We start from the raw sequence: 20906 nt of genomic DNA on the forward strand, positions 1-20906 counted from the left end.
CCAAACTCATCTTTTGCCCACAACCACCACAAGCCCAAACCTCCTCTGCTTATCCTGAATTCTGGAATTTTCTCCTTAAATCTCATCCCAAAAGAGGAAAATATTTTAATCATTATTTCAATCATTCTTTTATCATTGTTTTAATCAACATTTTGGCATCTGGGAAAAGAGAAGTGAATTAAGAGTTCCATTTATAGCAGCACAAAAAGCGTGGGAAGGGCCCATCCCAAATCCAAATTATTCCTGAGATAAAAATCTGCTTTGGCTCAGAACAACTTCCTTAATTAGTCCATAATTAGTCTTTAATTATCCCCTGATTCCCTAAAAATCTCCTTCTTTACTCTGGAATTCATTGTGGGACAGCAAATTTGGGTTTATTCCTAAAAAAAATTAAAAGTTTGGGAGCTCAGGGCTCTCCAATTTCTGTCCCATCCCAAATTTCATGAGGGATATGGAAAAAAAAAAGGAATTGAAGCAGGATTTGGAATGTGTTTAAGTGGTTTCTGTATTTAAATTAGATTAAAATATATTAAATTAATTAATAATAAAAGATAAAATTTACTTGATTAATTCCATCCTCCTGTTTTGATGGATTCTTTCCCAGATTTTGGAACCTGATTCTTCCAAGGTGGAGAAAATGGGAGAAATTCTGATTTTCAACCTTGAAATTCCAGCCTGGAATTCCTTCCCTAAAGGAGAAAGGCAAAGAAAATCCAGTTCAATGAATATTTTAATTTGAAATATGGATAAAATAATAACCAATAATGAATAATAAATTATTAATAAATAAATAATAAAGAAAAACAAACAAAAATTTTTTTTAAAATAGAAATTACTTTAGATCAGAATTATTTTAGATATAATCAACATTTTAAAATGTAATTAATTATAAAAATTAAGTAAATCTATCACAAGTAACAGAAATGTTTATCCCAATTAGGCTGATTTTCCCTCATTTTTCACCTGTTTTTCCCTCAATTTTTGGGGCTATTTCCCCTCATTTTGAGCCGTTTCCTTCCTCATTTTGGGGCTGTTTTATCCTCATTTTTGGGGCTATTTCCCCCCACTTTTGGGCTGATTTTCTCTCATTTTTCACATTGCTTTTCCCCATTTTTTGGGCTGTTTGTTCCTTATGTTTGGCTGGTTTTCCCCTCATTTTGGCGTTGTTTTCCTTTCATTTTTCGTGCTGTTTTCCCTCATTTTGGGGCAGTTTTTCCCCATTTTGGGGCTGATTTCTCCTCATTTTTGTCAACTGCTTTCCCCCATTTTTTGGGCTGTTTATTCCTCATTTTGGGGCTGATTTCTCCTCATTTTTTGGAGCTGTTTTCCCTCCTTTTTGAGCTGTTTATTCCTCATTTTGGGGATGATTTCTCCTCATTTTTTGGGTCTGTTTTCCCTCCTTTTTGGGCTGTTTATTCCTCATTTTGGGGCTGATTTCTCCTCAATTTTTTTGGAGCTGTTTTCCCTCCTTTTTGGGCTGTTTATTCCTCATTTTGGGCTGATTTCTCCTCATTTTTTGGGGCTGTTTATTCCTCATTTTGGGGCTGATTTCTCCTCATTTTTTGGGGCTGTTTTTCCTCATTTTGGGGCTGGATCAGGTGTAGAATTTTTACCCTCAGGTGAGCCAGTGACCACCTTTGCACCTTGGGAATGTCAAGGAGGGCTGGTCCCAACTCCAAGAGAGCTTGAAGGTGGGCAAAGCCCACCCAGATAAACCCAACACCTGTCCAGGTGGGATATTTCGCCCTCAGGTGGAGAATTTTTGCCCTCAGGTGGGAAATCTTCACCAGGGAGCACCAGCCATCCCTCACCCGCCGGCTCAGAGGGGCTCACGGGCCCACCCGACCGGGGAGCACCCCCTCAACCCGAGGGCCACTTCTCCAGCCCTTCACCCCCTCATGATCCCCTGAGAAGCGCAGAATGGCGGATCCATGAGGGCAAAACCCCTGAGGAGCGGCCGGGGGTCGCGACCCAGCGGCGCCGCTTTCCCGCCCTTCCCCTTCCCTCCCTCAGCCCCCTCAGGGCCCGGCCCCCGTGACGTCACCGCGCGCAGGAGGAAGTGACGTCAGCTGTATCCCTCCGCCGGCCAGGTCCCCTTTTTGTGTGTGTGGTGTGTGTGTTGTGTGTGTGGTGCGGCTGCGGGCGCCGCGCGCCTGTATCAGCCCGCCGGGCCCGACGACCTTTTTTTTTTTATCCCCCCCCCCTCCCCCCCCCCTTTTTTTTTTTCCCGTGAGAAGTGAAGTAGAGGAGAGGTGGGGGGGGAAAAAAAAAAACCCCACACGCACGGCAAGCACGGAGCCGCCCCCCGGCACAACGTACAGAGGGCGAGCAGAGGCAGGGATAATTCCTTCTTCTTCTTCATCATCATCATCATCTTCATCCTCCTCCTCAGCATCCCGCCAAGTGTGAGGGACTGGGGGGGGGGGGCTCATGCCACCTGCCCCCGCGCCCTGCGGGTCGGCGGAGCCCCATAGGAGCGAGCGGCGGCAGCGCTGAGGAAGGTGAGGCGGGGGGCGCGGGGAAAGGAGGGGGGGATGAAGACGGCGGGGCCCCCCCCGGAGTGGCGGCGGCGGGAGATGGAGGTGGAAGTGTGTGTGTGTGTGTGTGTGTGTGTGTGTGTGTGTGTGTGTGTGTGTCGGGGGGGGAGATCGGTGATGGTGGAACCGGCTCGAACCGCCCGGGAATGGGGGAGAAGGAGGGAATGAAGGAGGCGGAGGGGGGGGTGGTTGGGGGGGGCGGCAGGGCCGGAGCGCGCCGTACACAAAGCGGTGGCGGGAGGAGGAGGAGGAGAAGAGCTGGAGGAGGAGGAGGAGGAGGAGAAGAAGGAGGAGGAGGAGGAGGAGGGAGGGCTCGGGGTGCCGAGGAGGGGCCGGGGAGGAGCCGCGGCCGCTCCCGCCGGGCTCCGGGCGGGCGCTGAGGGACGCGGAGGGATCCGCGCGCAGCCCTCACGGCCCGGGGGGCGCGGTGAAGCGGCCGCCCTCAGGAGAGGGGGGCGGCGTGATGCGGCTCTGCCGCCGCTCCCTCCGCGCTCCCCCTCCCGCCATACCGGGGCTCCCCTCACCGTCGCCCCCCGGTCGCCACCGCCGGGTTGAGGAGGGAGCAGTCGTGTCCTTCCTCTCCCCCTTCTCCCGCTGCTGCCGCCCCCTCCTCTCTTTGGCGGCGCTGCTTCGCTGGTGGGCGGCCATGTTGGGCACGGGGATTATTTTTCGTTCTCTTTCTTAGCCGTCACAATACGCTGAGGGGGTGTGTGTGTGTGTGTGGTGAGGGGGCTTTTCCCGGAGTTGTCGGGAGAAACGGCTTTTTCCCGGTTTTTGGGGGAGGTTAAGGAAAAGGGGAGGGTTTGGGATCAGCGGTTTGCAGGGTGAGACCCCCCCCCCTCATCATCCTTGGCCTGCTGGCGCTTCACGTTCGCTGAGTGAGTGCCCCTCTCCGGCGCCGTCAGGGATTTGGGATTGGGATCCCCCCTCTTCCTCAGGGATTTGGGATTGGGATCCCACTCCTCTCCCTCAGGGATTTGGGGTTGGGATCCCCCCTCTTCCACAGGGATTTGGGGTTGGGATCCCCCCTCTTCCACAGGGATTTGGGGTTGGGATTCCCCCTCTTCCACAGGGATTTGGGGTTGGGATTCCCCCCTCTTCCTCAGGGATTTGGGATCGGGATCTCAACCTTCTCCTGAGGGTCCTGGGATTGTCATCCCTCCCCTCTCCCTCAGGGATTTGGAGTTGGGATCCCCCCTCTTCCACAGGGATTTGGGGTTGGGATCCCCCCTCTTCCACAGGGATTTGGGGTTGGGATCCCCCCTCTTCCACAGGGATTTGGGATTGGGATCCCCCCTCTTCCACAGGGATTTGGGATTGGGATCCCCCCTCTTCCACAGGGATTTGGGGTTGGGATCCCCCCTCTTCCACAGGGATTTGGGGTTGGGATCCCCTCCTCTTCCACAGGGATTTGGGATTGGGATCCCCCCCTCTTCCACAGGGATTTGGGGTTGGGATCCCACTCCTCTCCCTCAGGGATTTGGGGTCGGGATCCCCCCTCTCCCTCAGGGATTTGGGGTTGGGATCCCCCCTCTTCCTCAGGGATTTGGGATTGGGATCCCACCCTTCTCCTCAGGGATTTGGGGTTGGGATCTCACCCCTCTTCCACAGGGATTTGGGGTTGGGATCCCACCCTTCTCCTCAGGGATTTGGGGTTGGGATCTCACCCCTCTTCCACAGGGATTTGGGATTGGGATCCCACCCTTCTCCTCAGGGATTTGGGGTCGGGATCCCCCCTCTCCCTCAGGGATTTGGGGTCGGGATCTCACCCCTCTTCCACAGGGATTTGGGATTGGGATCCCCCCTCTTCCACAGGGATTTGGGGTTGGGATCCCACTGCTCTCCCTCAGGGATTTGAGGTCGGGATCCCCCCTCTTCCTCAGGGATTTGGGATCGGGATCCCCCCTCTCCCTCAGGGATTTGGGATCGGGATCCCCCCTCTTCCACAGGGATTTGGGATCGGGATCCCCCCTCTTCCTCAGGGATTTGGAGTTGGGATCCCCCCCTCTTCCACAGGGATTTGGGATTGGGATCCCCCCTCTTCCACAGGGATTTGGGATTGGGATCCCACTCCTCTCCCTCAGGGATTTGGAGTTGGGATCCCCCCTCTTCCTCAGGGATTTGGGGTTGGGATCCCACTCCTCTCCCTCAGGGATTTGGGGTTGGGATCCCCCCTCTTCCTCAGGGATTTGGGGTTGGGATCCCACCCCTCTTCCACTGGGATTGGGATCCCCCCTCTTCCACAGGGATTTGGAGTTGGGATCCCCCCCTCTTCCACAGGGATTTGGGATTGGGATCCCTCCTCTTCCTCAGGGATTTGGGATCGGGATCCCACTCCTCTCCCTCAGGGATTTGGGGTTGGGATCCCCCCTCTTCCACAGGGATTTGGAGTTGGGATCCTCCCTCTTCCACACGGATTTGGGATTGGGATCCCACTCCTCTCCCTCAGGGATTTGGGGTTGGGATCCTCCCTCTTCCACAGGGATTTGGGGTTGGGATCCCACCCTTCTCCTCAGGGATTTGGGGTCGGGATCCCACCCCTCTTCCACAGGGATTTGGGGTTGGGATCCCACCCTTCTCCTCAGGGATTTGGGGTCGGGATCCCACTCCTCTCCCTCAGGGATTTGGGGTTGGGATCCCAACCTTCTCCTGAGGGTCCTGGGGTTGCTATTCCACCCCTCAGGAACCTGGGATTGGGATCTCACCCCATTCCTCAGGAATCTGGGACTGGGATCCCTATTTCTCTGGGATCTGGAATTGGGATCCAAATACTCTCCTCAGGGATCTGGGATTGGGATCCAAATTTTCTCCTCAGGGATCTGGGATTGGGATCCAAATTTTCTCCTCAGGGATCTGGGATTGGGATCCAAATTTTCTCCTCAGGGATCTGGGATTGGGATCCAAATTTTCTCCTCAGGGATCTGGGATTGGGATCCTCTTCTCTGGGATCTGGGATCCCATCTCACCTCTCTTCCCACTTTTCCCTGTCGCATCCCTGCGCTGTCACCCTCAGGAGCGGCTCCATCCCTTCATCCCACCCGGATCCAAGCAGGGAAAAACCGGAAAACTCCTCCTTTTCCCTCCTGGGAAAGGGTCAGGAATTCCCTCCCTCCCTCCCTCCCTGCAGCGGGATTTGGGATTCCATCCCAAAAATCCCCCGAGGCTGCTGCTGCTGCTGCTCTGAAAATTCGCAGTCTTTGGTGCCATCCCGAGGTTTTCCTGGAATTCCCTCTGGATGGGATCCTGCTTCCCAAAAATCCGATTTTCTTGGGATCAACTCGAATTTCCTGCAGTTGACTCGGTTTTCTTGGGATTCACCTGATCCCAGCGTGGCCAGAGGATGGAAGGGATCCCACCAGGAAAATTCCCAAAAAGGCTGGGAAAAAAAAATTAATAATCATAAAAAAAAATCAAAATAAAGCATTTGAAAGGCTTTTAATGCTTAATTAACACAAATTAAATCTGATTAATTAACATAAAGCCGCTTGGGATGAGGTTTTCCTGTTTTTTTTATGGATGGGAAGGTGACATCCCAAAAGAAATTTGCTTTTTGCTTCCCAAATTCACTTCCAAATTCCCAGATTTTTTCCCAATTCCTGGATGTTTTAGGGCCGTTAATGAAATAGAATTATTGGTTCTTATTAACATTTAATTGGGGCATTTTATCCACCTCCAAACCAAAGGAAAACCAAGCATTCCTGATTTGTTTGGGATTATTTTTCCAGTTTTCCCAAGGCCTGGAGGATGGAATTTTTTGGGAAGAGGCAGGAGAACATTCCAAGGTTCTTCCTGTGCCATGGCAGACACCAAAATCCCGTTTTTTTCCCCCATTCCAGGAAAATTTTCCACAATTCCACCACTTCAGATGGAAGTAACGGAGACAATTCCCAAGTTGGGGAGCTCTGTTTAATTTTTATTTTTATTCCTGCACAAATTTTCCTTTAAATCCCCGAATTCTTGGAATTCTCCTCCCAGTGCTTTAATTTTAAGTTCTATTTTTGTTTTTATTTTTTATCCCTGCACAAATTTTCCTTTAAATCCCCAAATTCTTGGAATTCTCCTCCCAGTGCTTTAATTTTAATTTCTATTTTTGTTTTTATTTTTATCCCTGCACAAATTTTCCTTTAAATCCCCGAATTCTTGGAATTCTCCTCCCAGTGCTTTAATTTTAATTTCTATTTTTGTTTTTATTTTTTATCCCTGCACAAATTTTCCTTTAAATCCCCAAATTCTTGGAATTCTCCTCCCAGGGCTTCCCAACCTTGGGAATTCTCTCTGATGCTTCTGCCTGGGTGAGGGAATGATGGAAAATTTTCCTGGAATGGGGGAAAAGAATTCTTTATTCTTCTTATTCTAATTATATTTGTAGTAATGTTTTTATTTATATTTTTATTACACTTTTATTATTATTAAATATTTTATTTTTGTCCATATTTTTGTTTCTATTTTTCCTTATTTTTGTTCATATTTTTAATTTTTATTTATTTTTGTTTGGAGTTTTAACTTCATTATTTTAATTTCATTTTTAGTCTTAATTTTAGTTTTATTTTTAATTTTATTTTTAATTTTACTTTAATTTTATTTTAGGTCAGTTTACCCTTTTTAAAATTTTTATTTCCATTTTTATTTTTAAATTTTTACTTCATTTTATTTTTAATTCAAAGCCTTCAAACCGAAGCTCCCACTGCTCTTTCCAAGCTGGGAATTTCCAAATTTCCAGGATAGCCAAAAATAATTCGGAATTTTTGGAAATCTTAAATTTTTGGGAGTTTAAATTTTTAAAACCAGGAGATAACCTGGAATTCCTCAGTGGGGGAGAGGCAAAATATTCCAATTTTGAGTCAATCCCGGAGATTTTCATCCCAAATTCCACTGATTTCTTTGGAAAGAAACAGAGATTTTAAACCTGGAATTCTTCACTTGGAATTCCTCGGCAAAAAATCCCAGTTTTGGGTCAATCCAGGGAATTTTCATCCCAAATTCCACGGATTTCCTTGGAAGAAAAGGGAGATTTTGCAGCAGAGAAATAACTTGGAATTCCTCTGTGAGTGAGGAGGGAAAAAATCCCAATTTTGAGTCAAATCCAGGAATTTCCCCCAGATTTTCCTAAAGAAAACCAGAGAAATACCCTGAAAATTCCCATCTCCATTCGTTTTCTCTTGGAATTTCGGGATCTAAAACCAACCCAAACCCATCATTCCTCTTCCTCCCCTTGAGAAAAAAAATCCCTGTGAATTTTTTCGTGCCAAATTCCCATTTTTCCCCTTTTTTTTTTCCCAGGATGGCGGACACGGATCTTTTCATGGAATGTGAGGAGGAGGAGCTGGAGCCATGGCAAAAAATCAGCGACGTCATCGAGGATTCCGTGGTGGAGGATTACAATTCCATGGAAAAAAATTCCACAGGTCTTTTCTCCCATTTTTCCCTGATTTTCCCTATTTTTCCCCATTTATTTTTCCCTAATTTTCCCCGTTCCTTTCCCACTTATTTTTCCCTATTTTTCCCCTTTTTCCCCTCATTTTCCCTATTTTTCCCCTTTTTTCCCACTTATTTTTCCCTATTTTTCCCCTTTTTTCCCACTGTTTTTCCCACTGTTTTCCCCCTTTTTTTCCCCTTTTTTTCCCCTTTTTTCCCCTTTTTTTCTCCTTTTTTTCCCCTTTTTTTCCACTTATTTTTCCCCTTTTTTCCCCTTTTTTTCCCACTTATTTTTCCCTATTTTCCCCCCTTTTTTCCCCATTTATTTTTCCCTAATTTTCCACTTTTTTTCCCACTTATTTTTCCCTGATTTTCCCCTTTTTTCCCCCTCATTTTTCCCTATTTTTTCCCTTTCGTTCCCACTTATTTTTCCCTATTTTTCCCCTTTTTTTCCCCTTTTTTTCCCACTTATTTTTCCCTGATTTTCCCCTTTTTTCCCACTTATTTTTCCCTAATTTTCCCTTTTTTTCCCCACTTATTTTTCCCTGATTTTCCCCCTTTTTTCCCACTTATTTTTCCCTAATATTCCCCTTTTTTTCCCACTCATTTTTCCCTGATTTTCCCCTTTTTTCCCCACTTATTTTTCCCTGATTTTCCCCTTTTTTCCCCACTTATTTTTCCCTGATTTTTCCCCTTTTCCCACTTAATTTTTCCCACTGATGTTTCCCCTTTCCCCAAGGGAAATCCCGTGGAATTTCCCCCTTTTCCCACTTAATTTTCCCCTGATTCTCACTTAATTTTACCCCTTTTTCCCCCACTTATTTTTGCCCATTTTTCTCCATTTTCCCACTCAATTTTTCCCACTTTTCCCACCGACTTCTCCCCCTTTCCCCACTGTTTTTTCCCCCAACTTTTCCCCAACTTTTCCCACATTTTTCCCCCCAACATTCCCCCAACTTTTCCCCCTTTTCCCACATTTTTCTCACACTTTTCCCCCAACATTCCCCCAACGTTTCCCCCTTTTCCCACTTTTTTTCCCCCAACTTTTCCCCAACTTTTCCCACATTTTTCCCCCAACATTCCCCCAACGTTTCCTCCTTTTCCCACTTTTTTTCCCCCAACTTTTCCCCAACTTTTCCCCAACTTTTCCCACATTTTTCCCCCAACATTCCCCCAACATTCCCCCAACTTTTCCCCAACTTTTCCCACATTTTTCCCCCAACATTCCCCCAACTTTTCCCCCTTTTCCCATGTTTTTTCCCCCAACTTTTCCCCCTTCTCCCACGTTTTTTCCCCCCACTTTCCTCCAACTTTTTCCCCTTTCCCCACATTTTTTCCCCCAACTTTTCCCACATTTTTCCCCCAACATTCCCCCAACTTTTTCCCCTTTCCCCACGTTTTCCCCCCCACTTTCCCCCCAACTTTCCCCCAACTTTTCCCCCTTTTCCCACATTTATTCCCCCAACTTTTCCCCCTTTTCCCACATTTTCCTCACACTTTTCCCCCAACTTTTCCCCCAACTTTTCCCCCAACTTTTCCCCCAACTTTTCCCCCAACTTTTCCCCCAACTTTTCCCCCAACTTTTCCCCCAACTTTTCCCCCAACTTTTCCCCCAACTTTTCCCCCAACTTTTCCCCCAACTTTTCCCCCAACTTTTCCCCCAACTTTTCCCCCAACTTTTCCCCCAACTTTTCCCCCAACTTTCCCCCAACTTTTCCCCCTTTTCCCACATTTATTCCCCCAACTTTTCCCCCTTTTCCCACCTTTTTCCTGGTTGTTTTCCAGGTGGGAACGCCGCTGTCCAGCCTGGCGGGCAGTCCCTGCTGCTGGCTCAGAGCCCCGCGCCCGGCCTGGGCGCGGTGGTGACGCAGCCGCTGCTGCGGCCGGTTCAGCTGATGCAGAACGCCAACCACGGCACCAACCCTCCTGCAGGCACCCAGCCCATCTTCATCACCACCCAGGTGAGCTCCACAGCCCCAAATCCATGGAAAATCCATGGAAAATCCCAGGAAAAACCCCCTGGGAATTCCAGCTCCTCGCTCCGTTCTCGCCCGCTGCGGCTTTTCCGCCGCACGTTTTTCCCTTGCGCCAAAATCCCCCCAAAATCCCAAATTTTGGGATTTCCCCCCAAAACCTCAAACCTTGGCAGATTTTCTTTTCCTGGGAAGAGCCTCTCACCTGGAATTCCATGGAAAATCCATGAAAACTCCTCTTTCCTGGGGAAAAAAAATCCCTTTTTTCAGTGATTTTTTTTAAAGCTGTTTTCTCAACGTGTCAAAATCCACTCGGGGCTGTGGGATGGGGGTTGGACCTTGCTGGATTTTTCTGGAAAGGGATTTTTGGGGATTGTTTGGGATATTTTCCCATGTTCTGTGGGATCCCTTGGATTCCAGGGATGATTTTGGGATTGTTTGGGATATCTTTCCCAGGTTTCTGTGGGATCCCTTGGATTCCAGGGATGATTTTGGGATTGTTTGGGATATTTTTCCCGGGTTTCTCTTGGATCCCTTGGATTCCAGGGATGATTTTGGGATTGTTTGGGATATTTTTCCTGGGTTCTGATGGATCCCTTGGATTCCAGGGATGATTTTGGGATTGTTTGGGATATTTTTCCCGGGTTTCTGACGGATCCTTTGGATTCCAGGGATGATTTTGGGATTGTTTGGGATATCTTTCCCAGGTTTCTGTGGGATCCCTTGGATTCCAGGGATGATTTTGGGATAGTTTGGGATATTTTTCCCAGGTTTCTGTGGGATCCCTTGGATTCCAGGGATGATTTTGGGATTGTTTGGGATATTTTTCCCGGGTTTCTGTGGGATATCTTGGATTCCAGAGATGATTTTGGGATTGTTTGGGATATTTTTCCCATGTTCTGTGGGATCCTTTGGATTCCAGGGATGATTTTGGGATTGTTTGGGATATTTTTCCCGGGTTTCTCTTGGATCCCTTGGATTCCAGGGATGATTTTGGGATTGTTTGGGATATTTTCCCATGTTCTGTGGGATCCTTTGGATTCCAGTGATGATTTTGGGATTGTTTGGGATATTTTTCCCGTGTTTCTGACGGATCCTTTGGATTCCAGGGATGATTTTGGGATTGTTTGGGATATTTTTCCCGGGTTTCTGTGGGATCCCTTGGATTCCAGGGATGATTTTGGGATTGTTTGGGATATTTTTCCCGTGTTTCTGATGGATCCTTTGGATTCCAGGGATGATTTTGGGATTGTTTGGGATATTTTTCCCGGGTTTCTCTTGAATCCCTTGGATTCCAGGGATGATTTTGGGATTGTTTGGGATATTTTTCCCATGTTCTGTGGGATCCTTTGGATTCCAGGGATGATTTTGGGATTGTTTGGGATATTTTTCCCGGGTTTCTGATGGATCCCTTGGATTCCAGGGATGATTTTGGGATTGTTTGGGATATTTTTCTCATGCTCTCTTGGATCCCTTGGATTCCAGGGATGATTTTGGGATTGTTTGGGATATTTTCCCATGCTCTGTTGGATCCCTTGGATTCCAGGGATGATTTTGGGATTGTTTGGGATATTTTTCCCGGGTTTCTGTGGGATATCTTGGATTCCAGGGATGATTTTGGGATTGTCTGGGATATTTTTCCCGTGTTTCTGACGGATCCTTTGGATTCCAGAGATGATTTTGGGATTGTCTGGGATATTTTTCCCGTGTTTCTGACGGATCCTTTGGATTCCAGGGATGATTTTGGGATTGTTTGGGATATTTTTCCCGTGTTTCTGACGGATCCTTTGGATTCCAGGGATGATTTTGGGATTGTTTGGGATATTTTTCCCATGCTCTGTGGGATCCCTTGGATTCCAGGGATGATTTTGGGATTCTTTGGGATATTTTTCCCGGGTTTCTGATGGATCCCGTGGATTCCAGGGATGATTTTGGGATTTTCTGGGATATTTTTCCCGGGTTTCTGACGGATCCTTTGGATTCCAGGGATTCCCAGTGCGGAATGTCCGGCCCGTGCAGAGCCCCATGAACCAGGTGGGCATCGTGCTCAATGTCCAGCAGGGCCAGACTGTCCGGCCCATCACCCTCGTGCCAGGTAATCAATTAATTAATCAATCAATCAATTATTAATAAAATAATAATCATGAATAAATAATAATGAGGATGAGGAGTGGCCGGTGCAGCCCCATCAGCCAGGTGGGGCCCACCCCTCCTCCTGCTAGGTAGCTAATTAATGAATTAATTAAAAAACAATAAAATAATAACGGCTAATTAATAGTTAATAATGCTAAGAATGATGATGATGATGGTGAGGATTTGCCAGAGGAAATTTTCCCAGATTTCCCCTGGAGCAGGGTTGGATCCAGGCTCTGTGTGTGTTTTCAACCCCAGGCACACAGTTTGTTAAACCAGCAGTAGGGATTAATTAATTCCATTAATCCCACCTGGAAATAAACATCCAAATCCCAACTTTTCCCAACTTTTCCCAACAACTTTTCCCAACTTTTCCCAACTTTTCCTAACTTTTCCCTCCCTGACCACCGCGTGTTTCCAGCCCCAGGCACACAGTTTGTTAAACCATCACTAGGAATTAATTAATTCCATTTTCCATTAATACCACCTAGAAACAAACCTCCAAATCCCAACTTTTCCCAACTTTTCCCAACTTTTCCCGCTGCCGACTGCCGTGTGTTTTCAGCCCCGGGCACCCAGTTTGTTAAACCATCAGTAGGAATTAATTAATTCCAGCTACAATTTCATAACTCAGGATCAATCCCACCTGGAAACAAACCTCAAAATCCCAACTAACTTTTCCCAACTTTTCCCAACTTTTCCCAACTTTTCTGGGATTTCCCCTGGAACAGGGTCAGATCCTGGCTCTGTGTGTGTTTTCAGCCCCGTTTGTAGGCAGTAGGGATTAATTAATTCCAAGTACAATATTATAACTCAGGATCAATCCCACCTAGAAACAAACCTCCAAATCCCAACTTTTCCCAACAACTTTTCCCAACTTCTCCCAACTTTTCCCACCTTTTCCCAACTTTTCCCCCCGCTGACCACCGCGTGTTTCCAGCCCCAGGGATGCAGTTTGTTAAACCATCACTAAGAATTAATTAATTCCATTTTCCATTAATCCCACCTAAAACCAAACCTCCAAATCCCAACTTTTCCCAACAACTTCTCCCAACAACTTTTCCCAACTTTTCCCACCTTTTCCCCTGCTGACCTCCGCGTGTTTCCAGCCCCAGGGACGCAGTTTGTTAAACCGGTGGTAGAGATTAATAAATTCCATTAATCCCACCTAGAAACAAACCTCCAAATCCCAACTTTGCCCAACTTCTCCCAACAACTTTTCCCACCTTTTCCCAACTTCTCCCAACAACTTTTCCCACCTTTTCCCCCGCTGACCACCGCCTGTTTCCAGCCCCAGGGACTCAGTTTGTGAAGCCGGCGGTGGGAATTAATTCCAATAATCCCACCTAGAAACAAACCTTGAAATCCCAACTTTTCCCAACTTCTCCCAACAACTTCTCCCAACAACTTCTCCCAACAACTTCTCCCAACAACTTCTCCCAACAACTTCTCCCAACAACTTCTCCCAACAACTTCTCCCAACAACTTCTCCCAACAACTTTTCCCAACTTTTCCCAACTTCTCCCAACAACTTTTCCCACCTTTTCCCAACTTTTCCCAGCTTTTCCCCCCCCGACCACCGCGTGTTTCCAGCCCCAGGGACGCAGTTTGTGAAGCCGGCGGTGGGAATTAATTCCAATAATCCCACCTAGAAACAAACCTTGAAATCCCAACTTTTCCCAACAACTTTTCCCAACAACTTTTCCCAAACAACTTTTCCCAAACAACTTTTCCCAAACAACTTTTCCCAAACAACTTTTCCCTCTGCTGACCACCGCCTGTTTCCAGCCCCAGGGATGCAGTTTGTTAAACCAGCAGTAGGGATTAATAAATTCCATTAATCCCACCTAGAAACAAACCTCCAAATCCCAACTTTTCCCAACTTCTCCCAACAACTTTTCCCAACTTTTCCCAACTTCTCCCAACAACTTTTCCCACCTTTTCCCACCGTTTCCCCCGCTGAGCACCGCGTGTTTCCAGCCCCAGGGACGCAGTTTGTGAAGCCGGCGGTGGGAATTAATTCCAATAATCCCACCTAGAAACAAACCTTGAAATCCCAACTTTTCCCAACTTCTCCCAACAACTTTTCCCACCTTTTCCCACCTTTTCCCACCTTTTCCCCCCCTGACCACCGCGTGTTTCCAGCCCCAGGGACGCAGTTTGTGAAGCCGGCGGTAGAGAATAATAAATTCCATTAATCCCACCTAGGAACAAACCTCCAAATCCCAACTTTTCCCAACTTCTCCCAACAACTTTTCCCACCTTTTCCCACCTTTTCCCACCTTTTCCCACCTTTTCCCCCCCTGACCACCGCGTGTTTCCAGCCCCAGGGACGCAGTTTGTGAAGCCGGCGGTGGAGAATAATAAATTCCATTAATCCCACCTAGAAACAAACCTCCAAATCCCAACTTTTCCCAACTTTTCCCAACAACTTTTCCCACCTTTTCCCACCTTTTCCCCCCCTGACCACCGCGTGTTTCCAGCCCCAGGGACACAGTTTGTGAAGCCGGCGGTGGGAATTAATTCCATTAATCCCACCTAGAAACAAACCTTGAAATCCCAACTTTTCCCAACTTCTCCCAACAACTTTTCCCAACTTTTCCCAACTTTTCCCAACTCTTCCCAACTTTTCCCCCGCTGACCACCGCCTGTTTCCAGCCCCAGGGACGCAGTTTGTGAAGCCGGCGATGGGAATTAATTCCAATAATCCCACCTAGAAACAAACCTCAAAATCCCAACTTTTCCCAACTTCTCCCAACAACTTTTCCCAAGTTTTCTCAAGTTTTCCCAACAACTTTTCCCACCTTTTCCCAACTTTTCCCCCTGCTGACCACCGCGTGTTTCCAGCCCCAGGGACGCAGTTTGTGAAGCTGGCGGTAGAGAATAATAAATTCCATTAATCCCACCTAGGAACAAACCTTGAAATCCCAACTTTTCCCACCTTTTCCCAACTTCTCCCAACAACTTTTCCCACCTTTTCCCACCTTTTCCCCCACTGACCACCGCGTGTTTCCAGCCCCAGGGACGCAGTTTGTGAAGCCGGCGGTGGGCGTGCCGCAGGTGTTCTCTCCGGTGGCTCAGGTGCGAGCGGGCAGCGCCGGGCCCGGCCGGCCGGCCACCAACACCTTCGCCACCGTCATCCCGGCCACGCTGACCCTGCGCAGCACCGTGCCCCAGGCACAGGTGCCCCAGCAGAGTGAGTCCTTCCTCCATTCCCCTGTTTTTATCCCGGGTTTTGTAGGGAATTCCCGACGGGAAAATCCACGGGGGCGGCGTTGGGAGGAGGGGCTTTGGGCGGGGGTGGGGAATGAGGAGGGGCTGGGGAAGTTTGGGGTCAAAAGTTGGAATTCCTGGCTGGAATTCCGTTGGAATTTTGTCCAAGTATAGGTTGGGAAATGTGGAAAGTCTGGGGTCAAAAGTTGGAATTCCTGGCTGGAATTCCGTTGGAATTTTGTCCAGATGTTGATTGGGAGATGAGGAGGGGCTGGGGTCAAAAGTTGGAATTCCTGGCTGGAATTCCATTGGAATTTTGTTCAAATGTTGATTGGAGAATGAGGAGGGGCTGGGGAGGTTTGGGGTCAAAAGGGGGTCAAGAGTGGGAATTCCTGGCTGGAATTTCATTGGAATTTTGTCCAGATGTTGATTGGGAAATGAGGAGAGTCTGGGGTGGTTTGGGGTCAAAAGTTGGAATTCCTGGCTGGAATTTCATTGGAATTTTGTTCAAATGTTGATTGGAGAATGAGGAGGGGCTGGGGTCAAAAGTTGGAATTCCTGGCTGGAATTCCATTGGAATTTCATCCAAACATAGACTGGGAGATGAGGAGAGTCTTGGGGCAGTTTGGGGTCCAAAGGGGGTCAAGAGTGGGAATTCCTGTCTGGAATTCCATTGGAATTTCATCCAAACATAGATCGGGAGATGAGGAGGACCTGAGGTGGTTTGGGGTCCAAAGGGGTTCAATTTGTGAATTCCTGTCTGGAATTCCATTGGAATTTCATCCAAACGTTGATTGGGAAATGAGGAGAGTGTGGGGCAGTTTGGGGTTAAAACTGGTTCAGTTTGTGAATTCCTGTCTGGAATTCCATTGGAATTTTGTCCAAACATAGACTGGGAGATGAGAAGAGTCTTGGGGCAGTTTGGGATCAAAAGGGGTTCAATTTGTGAATTCCTGTCTGGAATTCCATTGGAATTTCATCCAAACATAGACTGGGAAATGAGGGGAGTCTTGGGGCAGCTCGGGCTCAAAACTGGTTCAATTTGTGAATTCCTGTCTGGAATTCCATTGGAATTTTGTCCAAACATAGACTGGGAAATGAAGAGAGTGTGGGGCAGTTTGGGGTTAAAACTGGTTCAATTTGTGAATTCCTGTCTGGAATTCCATTGGAATTTTGTCCAAACACAGACTGGGAGATGAGGAGAGTCTTGGGGCAGTTTGGGATCAAAAGGGGTCCAGTTTGTGAATTCCTGTCTGGAATTCCATTGGAATTTCATCCAAACGTTGATTGGGAAATGAGGAGAGTGTGGGGCAGTTTGGGGTCAAAAGGGGTTCAGTTTGGAAATTCCTGGTTGGAATTCCATTGGAATTTTGTCCAAGTATAGGCTGGGAAATGAGAAGAGTCTTGGGGTAGTTTTGGGGTCCAAAGGGGGTCAAGAGTGGGAATTCCTGGCTGGAATTCCATTGGAATTTTGTCCAAGTATAGGCTGGGAAATGAGAAGAGTCTTGGGGTAGTTTTGGGGTCCAAAGGGGTTCAATTTGTGAATTCCTGCCTGGAATTCCATTGGAATTTCATCCAAACATAGACTGGGAAATGAGGAGGATCTGGGTCAGCTCAGGCTCAAAACTGGTTCAATTTGTGAATTCCTGTCTGGAATTCCATTGGAATTTTGTCCAAGTATAGGCTGGGAAATGAGAAGAGTCTTGGGGTAGTTTTGGGATCCAAAGGGGGTCAAGAGTGGGAATTCCTGTCTGGAATTCCATTGGAATTTCATCCAAACATAGACTGGGAGTTGAGTTTGGGGTTAAAAGGGGTTCAGTTTGTGAATTCCTGGTTGGAATTCCATTGGAATTCCACCCAAACCCTCCCTGGTGGAGACTCAAGGTAGAAGAACCTGGAGAAGTGGACAGTGTGGGATTCCAGGCTGGAATTCCATTGGAATTTCATCCAAACATAGACAGGGAGATGAGGAGAGTCTGGGGCAGTCTGGGGTCAAAAGGGGTTCAATTTGTGAATTCCTGTCTGGAATTCCATTGGAATTTCATCCAAACATAGGCTGGGAAATGAGGAGGATCTGGGTCAGCTCGGGCTCAAAACTGGTTCAATTTGTGAATTCCTGTCTGGAATTCCATTGGAATTTCATCCAAACATAGACCGGGAGATGAGGAGAGTGTGGGGCAGTTTGGGGTTAAAACTGGTTCAATTTGTGAATTCCTGGCTGGAATTCCATTGGAATTTTGTCCAAGTGTAGGCTGGGAAATGAGGAGAGTCTGGGGAAGTTTGGGGTGAAAAGTTGGAATTCCTGGCTGGAATTCCATTGGAATTTCATCCAAACGTTGATTGGGAAATGAGGAGAGTCTGGGGCAGTTTGGGGTCAAAAGTTGGAATTCCTGTCTGGAATTCCATTGGAATTTCATCCAAACATAGACTGGGAAATGAGAAGAGTCTTGGGGTAGTTTTGGGATCAAAAGGGGTTCAATTTGTGAATTCCTGTCTGGAATTCCATTGGAATTTCATCCAAACATAGACTGGGAGATGAGGAGAGTCTTGGGGCAGTTTGGGGTCAACAGGGGGTCAAGAGTGGGAATTCCTGTCTGGAATTCCATTGGAATTTTGTCCAAGTATAGGTTGGGAAATGAGAAGAGTCTTGGGGTAGTTTTGGGGTCAAAAGGGGTTCAGTTTGGAAATTCCTGTCTGGAATTCCATTGGAATTTCATCCAAACATAGATCAGGAAATGAGGAGGACCTGAGGTGGTTTGGGGTCCAAAGGGGTTCAATTTGTGAATTCCTGTCTGGAATTCCATTGGAATTTCATCCAAACATAGACTGGGAGATGAGGAGAGTGTGGGGCAGTTTGGGGTTAAAACTGGTTCAATTTGTGAATTCCTGGCTGGAATTCCATTGGAATTTTGTCCAAGTGTAGGCTGGGAAATGAGGAGAGTCTGGGGAAGTTTGGGGTGAAAAGTTGGAATTCCTGTCTGGAATTCCATTGGAATTTCATCCAAACGTTGATTGGGAAATGAGGAGAGTCTGGGGCAGTTTGGGGTCAAAAGTTGGAATTCCTGGCTGGAATTCCATTGGAATTTCGTCCAAACATAGACTGGGAGATGGGGAGGACCTGAGGTGGTTTGGGGTCCAAAGGGGTTCAATTTGTGAATTCCTGGCTGGAATTCCATTGGAATTTTGTCCAAACACAGACTGGGAGTTGAGTTTGGGGTTAAAAGGGGTTCAATTTGTGAATTCCTGTCTGGAATTCCATTGGAATTTCATCCAAACATAGACTGGGAGATGAGTTTGGGGTCCAAAGGGGTTCAGTTTGTGAATTCCTGTCTGGAATTCCATTGGAATTCCACCCAAACCCTCCCTGGCGAATCCCGAAGCGCGAATCCCCCGATCTGACGCAGTTCCCGCCGCGCTTCCTGGGGGAAATTCCCAAATTTGGGAATTCTGTGTCTCTCCCTCTCTGGGTGCAGTGAGCATCGCCAGCTTCGTGACGGTGAAGCGCCCGGGCGTTCCCGGCGACGGCTCCGGTGGCCCCGAGGTGGCCAAGCTGGTGAACACGGTGGGCACGGTGCCATCGCTGGCCCCCGGCCCCGCCGCGCTGGCCGCGCCGAACTGCGGCCCCGGCGCCGGGCAACAGCGCGGCAACGCCGAGGCCGCCGCCTCCTCCGCTCCCAGGAAAGGTAAAAAACAAAATTGGGAATTTTTTAAATATAAATATTAGATTTAAAAAAAAAACGGGAATTGTTGGAGCTGGGAAAGAGGGGACGGGGTTCTGGGGGTGTTTCAAGGGTGGGGAGGGAAAAGGTGGGGATGGTGTGGGTTTGGTGGGGAAATTTGGGGTGAATCCCTTAAATTTAATGGGATTTGGTGGGGAAATTTGGGGTGAATCCCTTAAATTTAATGGGGTTTGGTGGGGAAATTTGGGGTGAATTTCGTTGGATTTGGTGGGGAAATTTGGGGTGAATTTCGTTGGATTTGGTGGGGAAATTTGGGGTGAATCCCTTAAATTTAATGGGATTTGGTGGGGAAATTTGGGGTAAATTTCGTTGGATTTAGTGGGGAAATTTGGGGTGAATCCCATGGGGTTTGGTGGGGAAATTTGGGGTGAATCCCTTAAATTTAATGGGATTTGGTGGGGAAATTTGGGGTAAATTTAATGGGATTTGGTGGGGAAATTTGGGGTGAATCCCATGGGATTTGGTGGGGAATTTGGGGTGAATCCCATGGGATTTGGTGGGGAAATATTTGGGGTGAATCCCATGGGATTTGGTGGGGAAATTTGGGGTGAGTCCCGTGGGATTTGGTGGGGAAATTTGGGGTGAATCCCTTAAATTTAATGGGATTTGGTGGGGAAATTTGGGGTAAATCCCATAAATTTCATGGGATTGGATGGGAAAATTTGGGGTGAATCCCATGGGATTTGGTGGGGAAATTTGGGATAAATCCCATAAATTTCATGGGATTTGGTGGCAAAATTTGGGGTGAATCCGATAATTTCCATGGCATTGGAAGCCCAAAGTTGATTTATATCCCTCAAATTTTTTATGGGATTTTTTATGGGATAAACCCAGGAAAAAGCTGGGAATTGGGGATTTTCTATGGGATAAACCCAGGAATTTCAGGATTTTCTATGGGATAAACCCAGTGAATTTCAGGATTTTCTATGGGATAAACCCAGGAAATTGGGGATTTTCTATGGGATAAACCCAGAAAATTGGGGATTTTTTACATAAAAATCCGGGAATTTTTGCTTTTCCATGGGATAAAGCCCTGGGAATTGCTGGAGAATTGGGGATTTGTGGCTCTGATCCTCCTCTTCCTCCTCCTCTCCCCGCAGGCAGCGCCTCGCCCGTATGGGATAAACCCAGGGAATTTCAGGATTTTCTATGGGAAAAACCCAGAAAATTGGGGATTTCCTACATAAAAATCCGGGAATTTTTGCTTTTCCATGGGATAAAGCCCTGGGAATTGCTGGAGAATTGAGGATTTGTGTCTCTGATCCTCCTCTTCCTCCTCTCCCCGCAGGCAGCGCCTCGCCCGTATGGGATAAACCCAGGGAATTTCAGGATTTTCTATGGGAAAAACCCAGGGAATTTCAGGATTTTCTATGGGATAAACCCAGGGAATTTCAGGATTTTCTATGGGATAAACCCAGGGAATTTCAGGATTTTCTATGGGATAAACCCAGGAAATTTCAGGATTTTCTATGGGATAAACGCAGAAATTTCAGTATTTTCTATGGGATAAACGCAGAAATTTCAGGATTTTCTATGGGATAAACCCAGGGAATTTCAGGATTTTCTGTGGGATAAACCCAGGAAATTTCAGGATTTTCTGTGGGATAAACCCAGGAAATTTCAGGATTTTCTATGGGATAAACCCAGGGAATTTCAGGATTTTCTATGGGATAAACTCAGGAATTTCAGGATTTTCTATGGGATAAACCCAGGGAATTTCAGGATTTTCTATGGGATAAACCCAGGGAATTGGGGATTTTCTGTGGGATAAATGCTGGAATATCAGTATTTTCTATGGGATAAACACAGAAATTTCACTATTTTCTACGTGAAAACCCCAGAAAATTGGAGATTTTCTACATCAAAATCCGGGAATTTTTGCTTTTCCATGGGAT

At 47.1% G+C, this 20906-nt stretch overlaps 1 protein-coding gene across 1 annotated transcript in view; it reads left to right on the top strand.

Annotated features, from left to right (window-relative positions):
- The first annotated feature begins 2120 nt into the window (after positions 1–2120).
- POGZ (pogo transposable element derived with ZNF domain) overlaps positions 2121–20906 on the top strand; it is a 50718-nt gene continuing 31932 nt past the window's right edge. The window contains 6 exon segments of the mRNA XM_058860372.1: positions 2121–2501; positions 7818–7942; positions 9738–9913; positions 11912–12020; positions 15075–15254; positions 18745–18954. Of these exon segments, the coding sequence (XP_058716355.1) occupies positions 7819–7942; positions 9738–9913; positions 11912–12020; positions 15075–15254; positions 18745–18954 (799 nt within the window). The 5' untranslated portion in view covers positions 2121–2501; position 7818.

The sequence above is a fragment of the Poecile atricapillus genome, chromosome 33, assembly GCF_030490865.1.
Source record: "Poecile atricapillus isolate bPoeAtr1 chromosome 33, bPoeAtr1.hap1, whole genome shotgun sequence".
Classification (NCBI taxonomy): Eukaryota; Metazoa; Chordata; class Aves; order Passeriformes; family Paridae; genus Poecile; species Poecile atricapillus.